This window comes from Octopus bimaculoides, chromosome 1 (assembly GCF_046866305.1).
Source record: "Octopus bimaculoides isolate indiv1 chromosome 1, ASM4686630v1, whole genome shotgun sequence".
In the NCBI taxonomy this organism is placed as follows: Eukaryota; Metazoa; Mollusca; class Cephalopoda; order Octopoda; family Octopodidae; genus Octopus; species Octopus bimaculoides.
In genome coordinates, this window is record NC_142928.1 from 22,178,778 (window position 1) to 22,196,829 (window position 18,052).

Sequence of the window (18,052 nt, forward strand, 5' to 3'; positions counted from 1 at the left end):
AGGTTCCAATCTGATTTGGCAGAGTTTCTACAGCTGGATGCCCTTCCTAACGCCAACCACTCAGAGAGTGTAGTGGGTGCTTTTACGTGTCACCCGCACGAAGGCTAGTCAGGCGGTACTGGCAATGGCCAAGCTCAAAATGGTGTATTTTATGTGCCACCCGCACAAGAGCCAGTCCAGGGGCACTGGCAACGATCTCGCTTGAAAATCCTACGAAGGCCAGTCAGGCGGTACTGGCAATGGCCATGCTCAAAATGGTGTATTTTATGTGCCACCCGCACAAGAGCCAGTCCAGGGGCACTGGCAACGATCTCGCTCGAAAATCCTACGAAGGCAAACTGATGTACATAGACTTCTTTTAGTATTATGAATGGACTTTGAACTTAGGAGAATTCTCTTTGTTATTGTTTGTTCTACATCATCCACACTTGGTTTCCAACTTATACATAACATTGTAAAGGACTTAATTATTTTTATCCATTTTATATCACACTTTGTGAACAACAAACTGTGTTGTTAGTTACAGATTTTTAATGGGCCTATCATTGGACCACTGTATTTTTGGTGGTGAGAATGACAAGGGAGTGTCTTTTCAATTCAGGTGGAACAAATACCACAAAGTATTTTTGTTTGAAAGTTACCAGTTTATTAGTTTTCTTACTGCAGTTAAGTGTATATCTTTTATTGATATACGTTGATGAAATGTGTGTGTATGGATGGATGGACAGGTGGATGGATATGCATACATGCACGCATGCATACATACTTGCTTACATGCTCACATGCTTACATTCACAACTTCTCGTTTGATCAGAAATAATGAATAATTGACCTAAAGTAATCTAAACCGAGATGGTTCTCATGGTTAAGCTATCATTCTGATAATAATAATGATAATGAAATTATTGTGTATAATTCTCAGGTGCACTACAACTCATCAAAGGTGCATGTACAGTTCATAGAATTATGTACAGAGGTCAGGAAAGTGAACAGTGTATGAGTCATGATATGGGAGGGGATATCAGGTGTAGTGTTGGTGAATTCCGGGAAGCATGGAGGTTTTAAAGGATGACTCAACAGCTAACAACTGACGCAGGTAGTTTGTTCCATGCTTCAGCAACTTTGAGTATGAAAAAATGTTTCCAAAAGTCATGGGAGCGGTGCTGTTTTCTGACTTTGTAGGCATGGCCACATGTATTAGACACATGGAGTTCAAAAAGGTGCTCAATGTGGTTGTTGGCATGATGGTTAATGATTTTGTGGGTGTTTACCAAGTCAGTTGCCAGACGTCAGAGCTTCAATGTATCTATGCCCAGGGAAGCAAGGCGTTCAGAATATGGTAAATGCCTGATGGAGGGTATTCGCTTGGTTGTATGTCTCTGAACAGTTTCCAGGAGGTCTATGTCCTGAGCAAGATAGGGGTTCCAGACTGGTGATACAAATTCCAAGTGTGGCTGCACCATAATCATATACAACCTTAAATAGACAGCTGGAGAGTGGCTGACAAAGGTCTTGCTGAGTGATGCCAAGACACCCTTGGTCTTCTTGACAATTTTACAGATGTGCTTTGTCCAGTGCAAATCGCTGCTGACAGTAATGCCTAGGTCACATTCACAAGAAGACTTCTTGATATTTTCTATGTTGTTTATCAAACATTTTCCATTTTTCATTCCTAACACTCAGCAATGTCTTCCATTAATTTCTTCACATAGTATGCTTGACTTGTGATTTGACTCACCTTAAATATCATAAAATAATCAAAGTTGGTGACCTGATTGTAATATTTCAGGTATAACAACCAGCCTTTTTACCATCCAATTTATTAACATACTAAAAGCTAGAACTATAACTATTTGTAAATGAATATAATATTTTAATCTCTTCATTTTCCTGTATTGATCTGTAAGAAGGGGAAGTGAACTTGTTGCAAAACTGCATTGCAAAGATTGGCCTTCCTTTTCAGGTTAAGAAATTATCTCAGCTTTCAATACATAATTAACCTTACACAAAGTTCAAAGTAGAGTACTTCTCTCATCTCAGACAGTGCTCTTCTACCTCTATTACAATGTCTTCCTCTCTGTTGAGCTTGATGGCTTTGGGCCATCTTCACCCAGATTCACCTGACTCACCCATTTCCCTACATTGTCTATATTAAGTTCTCTCTTAGGTTCTACACAAACCACTTTGTTTTTGCCAGACTGTTAGTCTTCTGGAAATCTCTTTTCTGCAAGTTTTTGCCTGTAGCTATCAAGTTGCTGCTATTTAAGAGAAACTTCAACTGCATTGGTTTTGGGAGTCTTGTGAAGGCCATAGGGTCAGAACAAATTAAAAGAAAAAAAAAACGAAAAAGAAAACGGGGCCCTGGAATGAAGAAGTAAAGTTTTCAGTTAATAGTAATTAGATTTGCTACAAAATATTAACTTGTTAACAACGAAGCCAGCAATATCTGGCCAAAATATTCTACCCGTTTTATGTTAAAACTGACCTGATCCAGACTCTCACACCTACCCTGCAATGTCATTCTAAAAATAAACAATCACATCATTGAAATCTTGAAGCTATGAGGGAATGTATAATTAATTCAAAACAATGTTAATAAATAAGCATCTCATTTCACAGAATAATCTGAATGCTAGAATACATTGATTTACTCTTGTTAATACCCTTTAAAATAACACAGTCTTTCAGTGATTGAATACAGTAAGAGTTTACTAGAGTTCAGTACACAACTCTGGGGAATAGCAATGAGAATAGCAAAAGACATTCGAGCGAGATCGTGCCAGTGCCGTTGGACTGGCTCCTGTGCAGGTGGCACGTAAAATACACCATTTTGAGCGTGGCCATTGCCAGTACCACCTGACTGGCCTTCATGCCGGTGGCACGTAAAAGCACCCACTACACTCTCGGAGTGGTTGGCGTTAGGAAGGGCATCCAGCTGTAGATACTCTGCCAAATCAGATTGGAGCCTGGTGTAGCCATCCGGTTCACCAGTCCCCAGTCAAATCGTCCAACCTATGTTAGCATGGAAAGCGGACGTTAAACGATGATGATGATGATGATGCTGCCAAATTGAACTATGTTATCAATTAGGAATTGGAATTGTGATGATTTTTGGTTGATAACTGATGAGATATTGAGCATGTTTTGTCGTTCCTTTATTATTCTCTTGTGCCACATTTTATTATATATATATATATATATACATATATGGCGTTAGGAAGGGCAACCTAAGGTTAGGAAGGGCATCCAGCTGTAGAAACTCTGCCAAATTTAGATTGGAGCCTGGTGTTGCCATCCGGTTTCACCAGTCCTCAGTCAAATCGTCCAACCCATGCTAGCATGGAAAGCGGACGTTAAACGATGATGATGATATACATATATATACATATATATAAACATTATAACTGTAAAACTGTCATCTATGTTTGACTTTGATGTTTCTCCTTGTCAGCTTGCTGAACAACAAGGGATTGATGTTGATACAATGGTGATAGCACTTGAGAATGTAGATGATTCAGTTACTCCAATGGAATGGATCCAGACCCAATGGCCAGATTATATCACAACTGCTACAGCCTTGATTCTTAACCGAATTGGAGTCCAGTTTCATAAAGAAGAAGTAACCTGTGCCTTGAAGAAGCATAAAGGCAATGTAGATAAAGCTGTCGAAGAATGTACTCATTCTTATCAAAAAAAGGTAACTTCACTAAAATGTTTTCTTCATATGATATAACATAATTAACAATTCATTCATGTTACACAACACTGTTATATACCTAGAATCTATTGTAGACACAGCATTGTTATGCAACCAACAATTCATCTATGTTACACAACCCTATTATGCAATCCACAGCTTGTTCATGTTGCACAATATTGTTATACAACTAACAACCATTTCTGCTGCACAACGTTGTCACATACATAATCATGCTTCCTATTCTTACTCTAATATTCTTATGATGTCTTACACTTTTTCACTCAAGCAAGCACAAACTGCTGCTACATTAGTAAAACTAGCTGTATCCTTAAATAATATCACATATATTTTATCAACTGTAGTTGTGTCTGTTACCAAGTGGTGTGTCTAGCAGTGAGTGATTGTGTCTAACACTGATTGTCTGACATGTCAGGCGGTTATGCCTGCTACTCATGGCTTTGCTTGTTAAATGCTAATACCAGGTAATTGTATCTATCTTCTTGTTCTGTCACTGGGTGACTGTGTCTGTTACTGGATGACTTCTGTCACTGGGTAACTGTGACTGTCAGTGTGTCTCAGTGTCTCATTGAGTGACTGTTTATTGGTGAATGACTGTCTGTTATTGTGTGACTATCTCAACAGCTGACTGTGACAGAAGGTTACTATGTCTGATGATAGCTGACTGTCTGTGGTCAATGGTGTTTGTCAGCTGGTGATTATGTGTCTGTCTGTCTGTGTGGCACTGTGTTTGTCTGTGGGTTACTGTCAGTGAGTGACTGACTCACTAGTTGACTGTGTCTGTCATAGGATGATAATTCTTGTACCTGTTATAGTTATTTGAAACTATGTCTTGGGAATATACTCATTTTTTTAATTATATTCAGTTATATGTATTTTTTTTTTTTTTGCAGCTTAAAAAGTCGCAAGAATTTGGCAATTTCTCTGAAGAAGATTTCAAACAAGCTTTTCAGAAACATAGTGGAGATGTTGATCTAATACTCCAAGAGTTATTTACACCTAGTTTAGATGAATACGAGAAAAGAATTTGGGCTATAAATGAGCCTCTCAATCGATCGTTATCAGCTGACTTAATTAACCTTTTAAAAGACAATCAAATAGATGTCCAAGTAAGTTCTGCAACAATTCCATCAATTACTTATTTCATCTAGATATCCATTACATTACATTACATTACATTATTAATCTAATTATATTGCAGCCTTTTCTGACTTTACATGATGTGGTAATACTACTGATTGGGGAGTGATGTCACTGATCAGGGTCAAAGTGTCATTGATTGGGTGGTGATGTCACTTAGTGTCTAAGGTAGGATAGGCACTCAGTAGAGAATCAGGATTTCATTTGGGAGAGACACAATGTCATTCATTGGAAGGAAGGGGTGATGTCTCTTAGTGAGGTGAAGATGCTATTTAGTCTGAATTGTTGTTTCATTGTAGAATTCTTTGCAACTACTTTGGAAATTGTCTTATTTCTTCATCATCATCATCATCATCATCATCATCATCATCATCATCGTTTAACGTCTGCTTTCCATGCTAGCATGGGTTAGACGATTTGACTGAGGACTGGTGAACCAAATGGCTACACCAGGCTCCAATATGATTTGGCAGAGTTTCTACAGCTGGATGCTATTCCTAACGCCAACCACTCAGAGAGTGTAGTGGGTGCTTTTACGTGCCACCGGCACGAAGGCCAGTCAGGCGGTACTGGCAATGGCCACGCTCAAAATGTTGTATTTTATGTGCCACCTGCACAGGAGCCAGTCCGGCGGTACTGGCAACGACCTCGCTCAAATGTCTTTTCATGTGCCAGGAAGGCGACACTGGTAATGATTACGCTCAAATGGTGCTATTTACGTGCCACTGGCGCAACATCCCTTATTTTATTTGACTTTGAAAGAAGTACACTTCATTCTACTATTTCAAACATTTACCATTTACCCCGTCCCACATACATTAATGTATCCACTTTCTGTTATTTTCAACAGCATGTAGAACTGATATCAACTGGTATTTATAACTTCAAAGAATTGACAAAATTATTTTTAAAACTAGGTCATTTGACAAGATTTGAGTGTATTTTCATTTAATAAACTAGTAAGGTAAAAGTGCATCAAGTATTGATTGATAAGGGTAGTTATAACATATCAAGTGAGTATCTATGTCTCCTCCAGGTTTAATATGTATGGGAGTATTTAAGGTCTTTTCACTTATAGTGTGTGTGTGTGCCTATATTTTACCAGACACCGAAAGAGCATAAAATAAGAGCTGAAAAATGTCATTTGCTACACATTCACTCTCTCATATTTTTATCAATTTTATTATTTTATTTTTTTTCAGAGACGTGTTAGGGCAGCCTATTCTGAAATTGCATTCAAAGGTTGGCGCCGAGCTGAATATGTTGTAGGTATTATTGACAAAAGTCTCCAAACTCTTGAGAACTGTGATATTGCTGATATTGTTGAAATAGTGCAGAATACAACTAGTATGGACCTTGCTTTGAAACAGTTGAAAATTGAATGCAAAATCTGCTTCAATTCTCACCCCCAAACCAAAGTAAGTATCACACACACACACACACACACACACACACACACACACAGAACCCACTGTAAAAAACACTACACATTACAACCATATTAGAATATACTCTACAAACTACTACACAGCACTCACTACAAACCACACAACACATGCTACAAACCACACAACACACTATAATCTACAGAGTGCACTGCAAACAGCACAATACACTCCTCAAACAACATAATACAAACTACAAAAAACACAACACACTACCTGCTACAACCCATAGAGTACAATATATACTAATCCATGCTTTCTTAAGGTTGTCCATCTTTATTATTTGATGGCTATTTTACCTTAATTTGTGGACCGTTTGATTGCTAGAGATCTCTATACATGATGTACAACTTTGATTGTAGGAGAAGACCTGGCAAGCCAAGTGAGACCTAAATCTAAGGCCTCAGCCAGCCTACTTATGCGTACCTTCCTTCATTGGATACTAAACTCCACTTGCGAAGACCTGTTGAGGCAAGTGAAATTGAAATCGAATTAAATTCGATGACTGACACCCATGCCAACGTCATCTCCTTCATTGGACACGAAACTCGGCTTGCGAAGACCTGTTGGGGCAAGCGAAAGCGAAATCGTCATGGCACCTGTGTCCATCATCGCCTTCCTGGCACTTGTGCTGGATGCCATGTGTAAAGACATTCGAGCGAGATTGTTGCCAGTGCCGCTGAACTGGCTCCTGTGCGGGTGGCACGTAAAATACACCATTTTGAGCATGACCGTTGCCAGTACCACCTGACTGGCCTTCGTGCCGGTGGCACGTAAAAGCACCCTCTACACTCTCGGAGTTGCTGGCGTTAGGAAGGGCATCCAGCTGTAGAAACTCTGCCAAATAAGATTGGAGACTGGTGTAGCCATCTGGTTTCACCAGTCCTCAGTCAAATCGTCCAACCCATGCTAGCATGGAAAGCGGACGTTAAACGACGATGATGATGATGATGATGATGATGGTACAAGTAAATGTTTGGTTGGAGAAGCCATGTGTAACTATGTTTATATGCCTCTTTTCTCACTTCTCTGAATAGTGCTGAGTACGTTTCTCCTATATATCTTCAGTCTGTTTGGCAGTGACTCTGTTAAATTGAAGATCAAGTAGCAATATCTTCCAGTCTTAAAAGACTGATTCTACATCTCTCCAAAGTGATCTTCGGTTGATCTTTGAACTGCTTTTCTGGTTCTTCAGCCTAGTGTCACCCATCATGTACTTGCAGGAGATCCTGATGTAAATTACACATCTGAGTCATCTTAGTTGATGCCTGTATTTTGTGGGTTCAATGCTGGCATTGGCATTGGTGTTGGTTCCATGAAGGATTTCTCTGTACATAAACATATCTTGCCTCCTACTCCTTCTACCACCCTCTTCCTCACTTCTTCCCTCTTTACTTAACCTCCGCTTGAGATTTGTTCAAAGTTTTTGCCCTTTTTCTCTCTACATCCCCTTTCCCATTTGTTTACCTTGCATCTCACCTGCCCCATTTCTTATATTCTGGTCTTTCCTCCAACTCTCATTCATCATTCACTAGGTCAAAACTACAGCAATACCGTCTTATTTGTCCTTGCTATCAAACAAAAGGCAAGTGCTCAAAACCTTAGGTTCTTTGCTGCAGCCAGACTTATTGAATTCTACAAATTTTCCTGTAAAATCAATGTTTACCTTAGCTCTGACCTTTCACCATCTCTCTCTGTTTCTCTCTCTCTTTTCAGATTATGACACTTTGTTCGTGTGATTGTAAATTTTGTATTGGATGTTTCCAACAATATTTTGAGCTGAAGATAAATAATGAACCTGTTGTTACTTGGACTTGTCCTATATGTGGCTTACCTGAACTTAGTGAATCTGACACAGTTCGTAATTATTTCAACATTTTAGGCCTCCAGGTAAGCATCTTGTACAATGTTCTGTAGCTATTTCTTTTCCAACATTTATTATTTTCATTCACCTTTGATGATTTATATGTCTTTAACCCTTTCATAACCATATTTCTATTGAGATTCTCTGCTTTTGTTTTGATTAATTTTGAAAATAATGAAGAACTGTGTAAAATAACTTTTTTATTGTTAAGCTGGTGTTAGGAACATATTTTTCCGTCAAAATTTCTGAAATATAATTCTGATCACTTTGAAACAAGGAATTTGTATCAGAAGCAAGAGTGGTCTCTGGTGGGTTGGTATCAAAAGAGTTAAACATTGAAAACGTCATCAGCATTCAACATTACTGCTACAACATTTAACCATTCTAACTGTAAACTCTATTATCAGCTGCTGAGGTTACTGTTTAACTATAGTCTGCCTCTTGATTCAACAGACTTATGATCAGAGCTATTCTATCTAACATCATTCCACCTTTTCCCCAGACATAGATTATATCAGACTACATTATCTAATGTGCCATTCTTTTGATACTGTAGGGTGTTAGTTGAAGGATGTTTGACAATTATTTCTAGCAGGTCAAATAAGAAAGTTGAAAGCCCCTTGTTGGCTTGCTTCTGTTGTGTGATTAGTTTGGCTGGTATTTCATATAACAATAAGCATCTTTATAAATTCACTCACTTTTAAATTGAATAATAGTATGAACATGTGAGAGTATCCCTAATCTTGTTCAGAAGTTGAGAAACAAGTATCTTGCCTAAGAATCATATGTCACTCTATATTTTAATTTTGTCTTTTAACCCTTTAACAATCAGATTTCTCTATCAAATGTACTGGTTATTTATTCACATTGGTTTGAATTAATCATGCATTATCTTATAGCATAGAAATTTCAATGATGTGATTGTTTATTTTTAGAATGACATTGCAGGGTAGGTGCGAAAGCCAGATCTAACTGTTTTGAACATAAAAATAGGTAGAATATATTGACTGGATGTGGCCAGTGTAAGCGCAAAAGTGTTGACCCATGAATTACCACTCGATGCTCACACATACACATTGCATCACTAGTGCTAGCAGCAAAGGGATTGGTTTTTATAGACAAAGAGAAGATTATATAATAGTTATCTCTCAGTAGGACCTTGTATGGTCAGGGTAGAAAATTCTTAAGACTCTCAAAAATTGAAGAGAAATAGGTACAGTACTTCGGATATATCGTGTGAAATTGATGGGTAGGTTGAATAGTTTTCATAAATCATTTATGAAACTAGGTGGTTATCATCAGTTAACTACACTGTTTTTGTCTAACTCTAGGTCAAACTGTGACCAAGAAGATCTTATGACCAAAGGTATTTCATGTATCAACATCTCGATGTAGTGTTTCTTTTTTAAGATAGTCAGATATGATTTGAGGGCAATTTACCTGTTACCTCTAGCAGAATAATTGACCATGTATATGACCAGTTGTTGGCCATAATGGTGTTGTGCAATTAGCTAACATATATTGAGTATAAAAATGTCAGAATATTGATTCTCTTACTCTGTTGTTGCTTTTTACTAATATTTTGAAAATATTTCAAAATGCAAACTTTTCAGATTAAACAAAATAATTTTAGTCAAAAGACTAATATTTTGTACGAGACCAAACTACGTGATTGGCACTTACAGAGGGATCCTAACTTCCGCTGGTGTCAGCAGGTGAGTATTGCTCCTTTTGTAGTGTCCTTACTCTGTGTTGTATTCACTTAATTTGTTGACTGAAAAAGAAGCCCGTTGCGTGTGTGTGTGTGTGATGACATTACAGGATAGTTGTAAACAAGTGCCTCTGTTACACATGTGGTTCTGTTACACATGTCTGGTTATGGGGAGATCTTACCTTGCTTGGAAACAAGTGAGGATTAACATCAGGAAGAGCCTCAAGCTGCAGAAAATCTTTTATATATCTGATACGTGCAAGTATGGAGAAACGGGTGTTAAAATGATGATGATGATAATGAATATGTTATGGCATGGCACTTTCGTACAATTTGTTGAATTTTAATTATATTTTGCTTTTACAAAATATTGTGTGATGGCCTTAATTAGTAGACCGCACATGATATTTAACTTTTTTCTCACATTCTAAATAGGACACTCATATCTATTCCAAGGCCCTAAAACTACCAGCAAGGCTGAGGTTTAGCTTGAATGCCTGCTGGTGAAACATAAAGGTGCCACATAAAAAGTGTTGGTGCCATGTAAAAAACACCCATCTGTACTGGTGCTACATTAAAAAAACACCCAGTATACTCTGCAAAGTGCTTACTGTTTGGAGGTGCTCTCAGCTATAGATATCAAGCCAAAATACACAACTGGGACCTGGTGTAGAGCACTTCAGCATGCCAGCTCTAGCCAAACCATCTAGCCCATACCAAGATGGAAAATGGACATCATCATCGTTTAACGTCCGCTTTCCATGCTAGCATGGGTTGGACGATTTGACTGAGGACTGGTGAACCAGATGGCTACACCAGGCTCCAATCTGATTTGGCAGAGTTTCTACAGCTGGATGCCCTTCCTAACGCCAACTACTCCGAGAGTGTAGTGGGTGCTTTTACGTGCCACCGACACAAAGGCCAGTCAGGCGGTACTGGCAATGGCCACGCTCGAAATGGTGTATTTTATGTGCCATCTGCACAAGAGCCAGTCCAGCGGCACTGGCAGTTGTATATATAGAAGGAGGATTGGGCAAGTTATTTGGTCTACAATTTGGAGATGGGACACAGTAAGGATGTTAAAAGGTGGAGAGAGAGAGAGAAGCAGTCATATTAGGTGTGCTTGGATGGCACACAACTTGCAAGTTTTGAAAACAGAGAGCATTGTATTAGCTATAGAAGTGATGGTGGGGAAGTAGGATAGGGATCTGTTATGGTGGTGACTAAAGGATTACTTAACTGTGAGGTTGTTATTTTGGTGTGTGAAGGGTCTTGAATGAGGGTGGGAGTGTAATGATGTGGTTAATAGTCTATGTATATAGTAAAGTATATTTTTCAAATGCATTCTAATCATGTGAATATAGAAAAATGTGGTAAGAAGCTTGCTTCTCGACCATGTGCTTCCAGGTTCAGTCCCACTCAGTGGCATCTTGTACTATAGCCTCAGGCAGACCAAAGCCTTGTGAGTGCATTTGGCTGATGGAAACTGAAAGAAACTTATTGTATACATGCATATATATGTGTGTGTGTGTGTGTGTGTGTGTGTGTGTGTGTGTCCGTGTCCATGTCCTACCACTGCTTGAAAATCAAGTTGGTGTGTTTATGTCCCCACAACTTAGCAGTTCAGCAAAAGAGGCCAATAGAATGAATACCAGGCTTAAAAACAGAAGTACTGGGGTTGATTTGTTTGACTAAAATTTCTACAAGCATGGCTGCAGTCTAATGATAGAAACAAATAAAAGATGTGTGTTTTTATGTGTATAAGTGTGTGTGTGTGCATGTACTTTGCAAAGAATACAGGAAAATGAAGGGAATTTGCTCCTGTTTACTAGAACACACCAGTATAAGGAAAAATTTATTGAAAATTCATTGTACTTCTTTTTCAGTGTGGTGGTGGTTTTCTGTTTGATGGAAAAGGACTGAAGATGAGTTGTCCATTTTGTAACAGAGCGATGTGTTTTAAATGTGAGAAAGTGGTAAGTTTTTTCTTCTCTCTTTCATTATGTGGCAGATGAGATGGATTAAGTTTAGGACCAAAGAGCATACTACTATCATCTTCTCTCTTGATTTTTATAATGTTTCTATTTTCTATTTACCTATATCATTCTCTTACACATGCAGGTACAACACTAAATTTCCAGACACTAATGTTCTGGAACTGCTTATATTCTGCACTAATTAATGATTGGGAACTTCAGATTCTTACAGCCACCAGACTAGTTTCTGGTACTTTGAACAGTACAGTATTAATAAACTTTTATCATTTATACTAATATACAGGCATCTGTATTTCATTTAATTATTTAAGCAAATTTAATATTTGTTTACTTTAGAGGTGACCACCTCTTATTTGGAAAAGTCAATGATCTTAAAAAGCTTTGGAACCAAAGGTTTTTGGAAAAATTGATGTTGTACCTGCAGCTTATTATAAATTTAAATTATATCTTCTGTCTTAGTCTAACTCACAATTAGTGTTAATTCTATCTATTTCTGAAGGTCTTCTCTTAGAATTTAATTTGTGTTTTGTCTGTGAATTATTCAAGTTCAGAAAATATAATCTTACACTTTAATTATAAAAAAAATGTAGAACATTAATGATAGTCTAGGCATCACCAAGAACTGAGATACCTATTCTGTTTAGGTTGTGTAGATGAGGTGATATCTATAATAATAAAAGCGAAGTATTTTCTGTCTGTCTGGGCCCCTGTATCTCAGTCTATATTTGCTCTGCATAACCATATTATACCTTTTCGGAATCAGGAAGATCCTGGGATTGAAAATCTGCCCTTCGTTTGGTTCTTGAAATCCAGCATTGGGATCTGATTTAAAAACATTTGCGTTGCTATTTCCAGCAGGTAAAGTTTGGCTAATCCATGCCATTTTGGTTGGTGTTTGTCAGATGATGTCAGAGATCAAGCGGGAGATAAATAACATTTGCTTCGTTAATTTTATCTCAAGATAAGAACTTTGGGACAAATTGACCAACTGTCCTTAATCTCTGATCAAAACCCATGGAGGTGTATAGTCATTATAGAAATATTATAGTCATGCTATTTAGATCTCTTTAGTTTTGGGCCACAGGCCCGATTAGTCCTCCTCAGGAGGTAGCTTAAAAGTCTGCACAGAGTGTGGCTTTTAAGCTAATTACAGATATTACTTGCTTCATCTGATGCCAAGATATTTAATGATATTGCTATGCATCTCTATTCCCTCTATCTCACTTCTTCTCTTCCTTTTCTGTAAAGACATGGGAAGAAGTGATGCTGCCAAATCTTAGACTACCTGAAAAAAAGAAGACTCCCACAAGAGATGAGAAATCAGACAGATGTATCCAACGTTTATAACATCATAGATAAAAAAAAAAAGAATATTGTTGATGCTGATATGATGTTTATTGTTGTTGTTGTTGTTGCATACTACTGAATGTTGTCTTCTGTTTCAGTGGGGTGATCAGCACCAGAATCTAAGTTGTGAAAAATACAATGAATGGTTGATTAATAATCATCCAGAAAATCAAGCACAAGGTCTTGAAATGATACTCAAAAAGAATGGAATTAGTACGTATTTAAGTTTTCACCCTAAATTTTTCAGCTTTCTGCACCAAAAGAGAATAATCCTGAATGGAGTATAGTTTTTTTTTCTTTCGTTTTATTCCTTCTCACTCCACCTCTTCCCCTCCTCTCCCCCCCCCCCCCTCTCTTTGGAGGTGATTCTTCATAAATTGTATTTTTAAAAAAAATTTTGATTCCTGTTCTCATACAAATTTTGATTTGTCTTGATTTAATTTGAAATTGGAAAAGGATAGGATGGTCATGGTTGGAATACTTTTACTCATACTAATGCAAAAATAGTTTCTGAATCCATAAAAATAAGACGGGAGGATCATAGTTGCAAAATTTGAAAGAAAAATCATTGACTCCTTGAAGGAGGGTTAGCCATTCTTGGAACGCCTTCATTTTTACTAATCTTTTACTCGTTTCATTCATTAAACTGTGGCCATGCTGGGGCACCACCTTGAAGAATTTTTTGTCAAATGAATCAGCTGCAGTACTTATATTTTTAAAGCTTGGTACTTATTCTGTTGGTCTCTTTTGCCGAACCACTAAGTTATGGGCATAAAGCACATCGACACTGGTTGTCAAGTAGTGGAGGGGAACAGACACAAAGATACACACAGATATCATCATCATCAGCATCATTTAACATCTACTTTCCATGCTGGCATGGGTTGGACAGTTTGAATGAAGACTGGCAAGCCAGGAGGCTGCACCAGGCTCCAATCTGATCTTGCAAGGTTTCTATAGCTGGAATCCATTCCTAACGCCAACCACTGCAAGAGTGTAGTGGGTGCTTTTTTACGTGCCACCAGCATGGGGGCCAGTTAGGCAGCACTGGCATCGACCACACTCAAATGGTACTTTTTACATGCCACAACAGCGATTTTACTTGACTCAGTAGATTTCTCAAGCACTGCACATTGCCCAGTGATTGAAGGGATCTCTTAAATGGGTTGGTTATGCGACGCTGGCATAGGTCATAGCTACGATCTCAGCTTACCAGGTCTTCTCAAGCACAGCATATCTCCAAAGGTCTTGGTTGCTTATATGTATATATAACAGGCTACTTTCAGTTTCCATCTACCACATCCACTCACAAGGCTTTGGTCTGCACAAAGCTATAGTAGAAAGTACTTGCCCAAGGTGCCATGCAGTCTGACTGAACCCAGAACCATGTGGTTGGTATTCACACTTCTAACCACACATCTACACATGCACCCTGTTACTGGAAGAGAAAATCCAACAAAAAACCCAAAAGGAAAAAAACAGAATGGTTACAGTTAGAACACTTTCTTTTTCTCATCAATATTTGATAAATTATTAAAAAATTCCTTTTGTGGATGTTTTTATACTGGTATACCTCAAAGAGATTACATGACCATACCAATGCAAACATCTCTCTTGCACACCACATCTGATGCTTCTTATATCCAACATTTCTCTCAGGGTGCCCTGTTCTTCATGTAGCACAATCTACTCTATACCTTATCTATATGTTTACATACACATAAACAAATAATTGTTACTACCTCTTCTATTTCAGTCTGTCCACTGTGTAAATATGTTTACTTCCTAAGTAAAGGTGGTTGTATTCATTTTACCTGCAAAGAATGCCGACATCAGTTTTGTTCTGGCTGCCAGAAAAGATTTTACTCAAAAGATGTAAGTTACATGCTACTTTTTATTTTTTTATTTCATCACTCGTATATATATATATATATATATATATATATATATATAAAACAGGGTTTGTGTGTGTGTCTATGTTCCTTATGGATTCGAAAACTGACTTGCCGATTTTGATGTATGAGGTATCAAAAATTCAGTAATCTTTTGGTTACCAAATAAAGTATGTTTTTTACATAACAACTCTTTTTTTTTACTACAAAGATAACCTCGCAAACAAGGTTGGGTCGCACAATTATGAGGTCTTTAGCTAAGGGAGGCAACTCTGTTTGAACACTCTTTATGTCTTAGATAGAGCACAATGAGAAAATGTTTAAAAAAATACGTGGAGTTTTACCAGGAAATGAAACTTTGAAGATATGCTTTCAACTTTATTAGTATTATTTAGTAGATAATCTTTTAATATGAAGTATGCTTGTCTGTGTTTTGTTTAGCCCTGAGTTACCATTGCATAGTTTTTTTTTTCTTCATGTAATACTGTAAATCTGTGTCTTTCTTTTGATGAAAATGTGTGTTTTAAGAAAGATTTGGCTGCTATTTCTTGTAGCTCAAGTTACCACAGACCTACCTCTGTGTATGTGTTTTGTTGTGGTGGAAAAAATACTTTTTCTCAGAATATTTTGCACTACAATCTTGTAATAAATCTAGACATCTTTCTTACTGCTAACCATTTGGCTTCAAATTACAGTTGTTAATTGTTGGAAGTCAAGTAGACTGAGATGTACATATACTGTCATCGTATAGAGTGGAAGTTCAGTACTAAGTTTTGAGCTCATTATCTTGTGGTTAGTATTCCATTACTTTAGATTTGAAGCCATTAAGTCTTTAAACATTATTTTACTGGGTTTAGTCTTTTGACTGTTGCCATGATGGGGTGTCACCTTCCAAAATTTAATTGATCATACTGACCTCAGTACATATTTCAATCTGGCATTTATTTTATAGATCTCTGCTTGATGAACTGCTAACTTTGAGACATAGTAGGACACAGTACTTGATTTAACAACAAATGCAAACATTCACACTCACACACACACACACACACACACTAGGTGCAAGAATGACTGTGTGGCTGAGAAGTTTGCTTCCCAACCACATGGCTCCATGTTCAGTTCCTCTGCATGGTACCTTGGGAAAGTGTTTTCTACTATAGCCCTAGGCCAACCACAAACTTGTGACTGAATTTGGTAGATGGAAACTGCAGCGTTGTTCATCAGAAAATGACTGAAAAACATGTTTGAAGAAGAGTTGTTTGGTTCATACTCCTCGTGTGCCAATTCTGCCCATAAGAAAGGAACAAATAACACAATGTGGCTGTAGGTCATAACATCCAGGCAATGTTGGGGTCCATTGCTTATATATATATATATATATATATATATCATCATCATCATCATCGTTTAACATCCGCTTTACATGCTAGCATGGGTTGGGCGATTTGACTGAGGACTGGTGAACCAGATGGCTGCACCAGGCTCCAATCTGATCTGGCAGAGTTTCTACAGCTGAATGCCCTTCCTAATGCCAACCACTCAGAGAGTGTAGTGGGTGCTTTTACGTGCCACCGGCATGAAGGCCAGTCAGGCAGTACTGGCAATGGCCACGCTCAAAATGGTGTATTTTACGTGCCACCTGCACAAGTGCCAGTCCAGCAGCACTGGCAACGATCTCACTCGAATGTCTTTACACATGCCACCGGCACAAGTGCCAGGAAGGCGACGCTGGGCACAAGTGCCATCACGATTTCGCTTTCGCTTGTCCCAACAGGTCTTTGCAAGCCGAGTTTCGTGTCCAATGAAGGAGACGACGTTGGCATGGGTGCCAGTCATCGAATTTAGTTTGATTTTGATTGCCTCAACAGATCTTACACACACACATATACACATATATTTCTCTGAGTGGTTGGCGTTAGGAAGGGCATCCAGCTGTAGAAACTCTGCCAAATTAGATTGGAGCCTGGTGTTGCCATCCGGTTTCACCAGTCCTCAGTCAAATCGTCCAACCCATGCTAGCATGGAAAGCGGACGTTAAACGATGATGATGATGATGATGATGATATATATTGGTGGTTTGCTGTGCTTTAGAAGACACATCAAACTAAGTTAAATCGTGGTTGTCTTTGCATACAGGCATGTCCCCTGCATTCCTAATATTGAGGGCTTGTGGGTGCTGGTGCCACATAAAAAGCACCTGTACTGGTGCCATGTAAAAGCATCTGTGCTAGTGCTGCGTAAATGCAGCCAGTACACTTTGTAAAGTGATTAGCATTAGGAAGGGCATCCAACTGTAGAAATCATGTCAAAACAGACATGGAGCCCAGGCATCTCTTCAGCTGGCCAACTCCTGTCAAATTGTCCAACCCATGCCAGCATGGAAAGCAGACATTAAATGAGGATGATATATATGTTTTGATGTCTCAAGGACAGCCTTTGTCTTGATCTTTCCAAAAAGGATTTTCAACCCAATATTTACATGCTATTATAATTTTATATGTACTCTAAGAATTAATTCCAAGAAAGAATTATGTATATTGGTCAAGCTTTACACACATCTGCAGACATACGCTATGCTGTTCAGAAAGCAAAATGAAAAAAAGAATTTGTTCTTTTCTGTTTGTGAAAGGGAGATCTTGTGTTTGTACCTGATGGCATGGAAGAACGTAGAAGCACATGCATCCTACTGTCCAATAACATCATTCACAGTTTGTCTTGCGCTTTAGCATATTGTCTTCAACGAGAATTCTCTCCCAAGACTATTTGCACAGCAGAAGGTCTTCCCACATCTGGGTGTACTTCACTGTTTTTAGATATGGCTTTACTCAGTGTGATTTGAAAGGTATTTTGCTGCTATTTCTGGTAGTTTGAGAATCTATATAGAAGCGCCCTCATTAGCTCAATATCTTTTTCATTTAGAACTGTATGAAAATAATGA

General features: G+C 38.1%; 1 protein-coding gene across 6 annotated transcripts in view; it reads left to right on the forward strand.

Moving 5' to 3' along the window:
• Positions 1 to 18,052, forward strand: part of LOC106880662 (uncharacterized) — a 74,206-nt gene that overhangs the window by 51,060 nt on the left and 5,094 nt on the right. For 3 of the 6 annotated variants that reach the window (XM_089349345.1, XM_089349341.1, XM_014930710.3), the window contains exons 11-18: positions 3,452 to 3,697; positions 4,612 to 4,827; positions 6,061 to 6,276; positions 8,020 to 8,193; positions 9,781 to 9,882; positions 11,765 to 11,854; positions 13,321 to 13,435; positions 14,979 to 15,097. In XM_089349345.1, coding sequence (XP_089205471.1) covers positions 3,452 to 3,697; positions 4,612 to 4,827; positions 6,061 to 6,276; positions 8,020 to 8,193; positions 9,781 to 9,882; positions 11,765 to 11,854; positions 13,321 to 13,435; positions 14,979 to 15,097 — 1,278 coding nt within the window. Of the gene's footprint in view, positions 1 to 3,451; positions 3,698 to 4,611; positions 4,828 to 6,060; positions 6,277 to 8,019; positions 8,194 to 9,780; positions 9,883 to 11,764; positions 11,855 to 11,999; positions 12,112 to 13,123; positions 13,293 to 13,320; positions 13,436 to 14,978; positions 15,098 to 18,052 lie in introns of those variants that run through there. The other 3 variants (XM_014930711.3, XM_089349349.1, XM_089349351.1) reach the window with 3 other exon arrangements.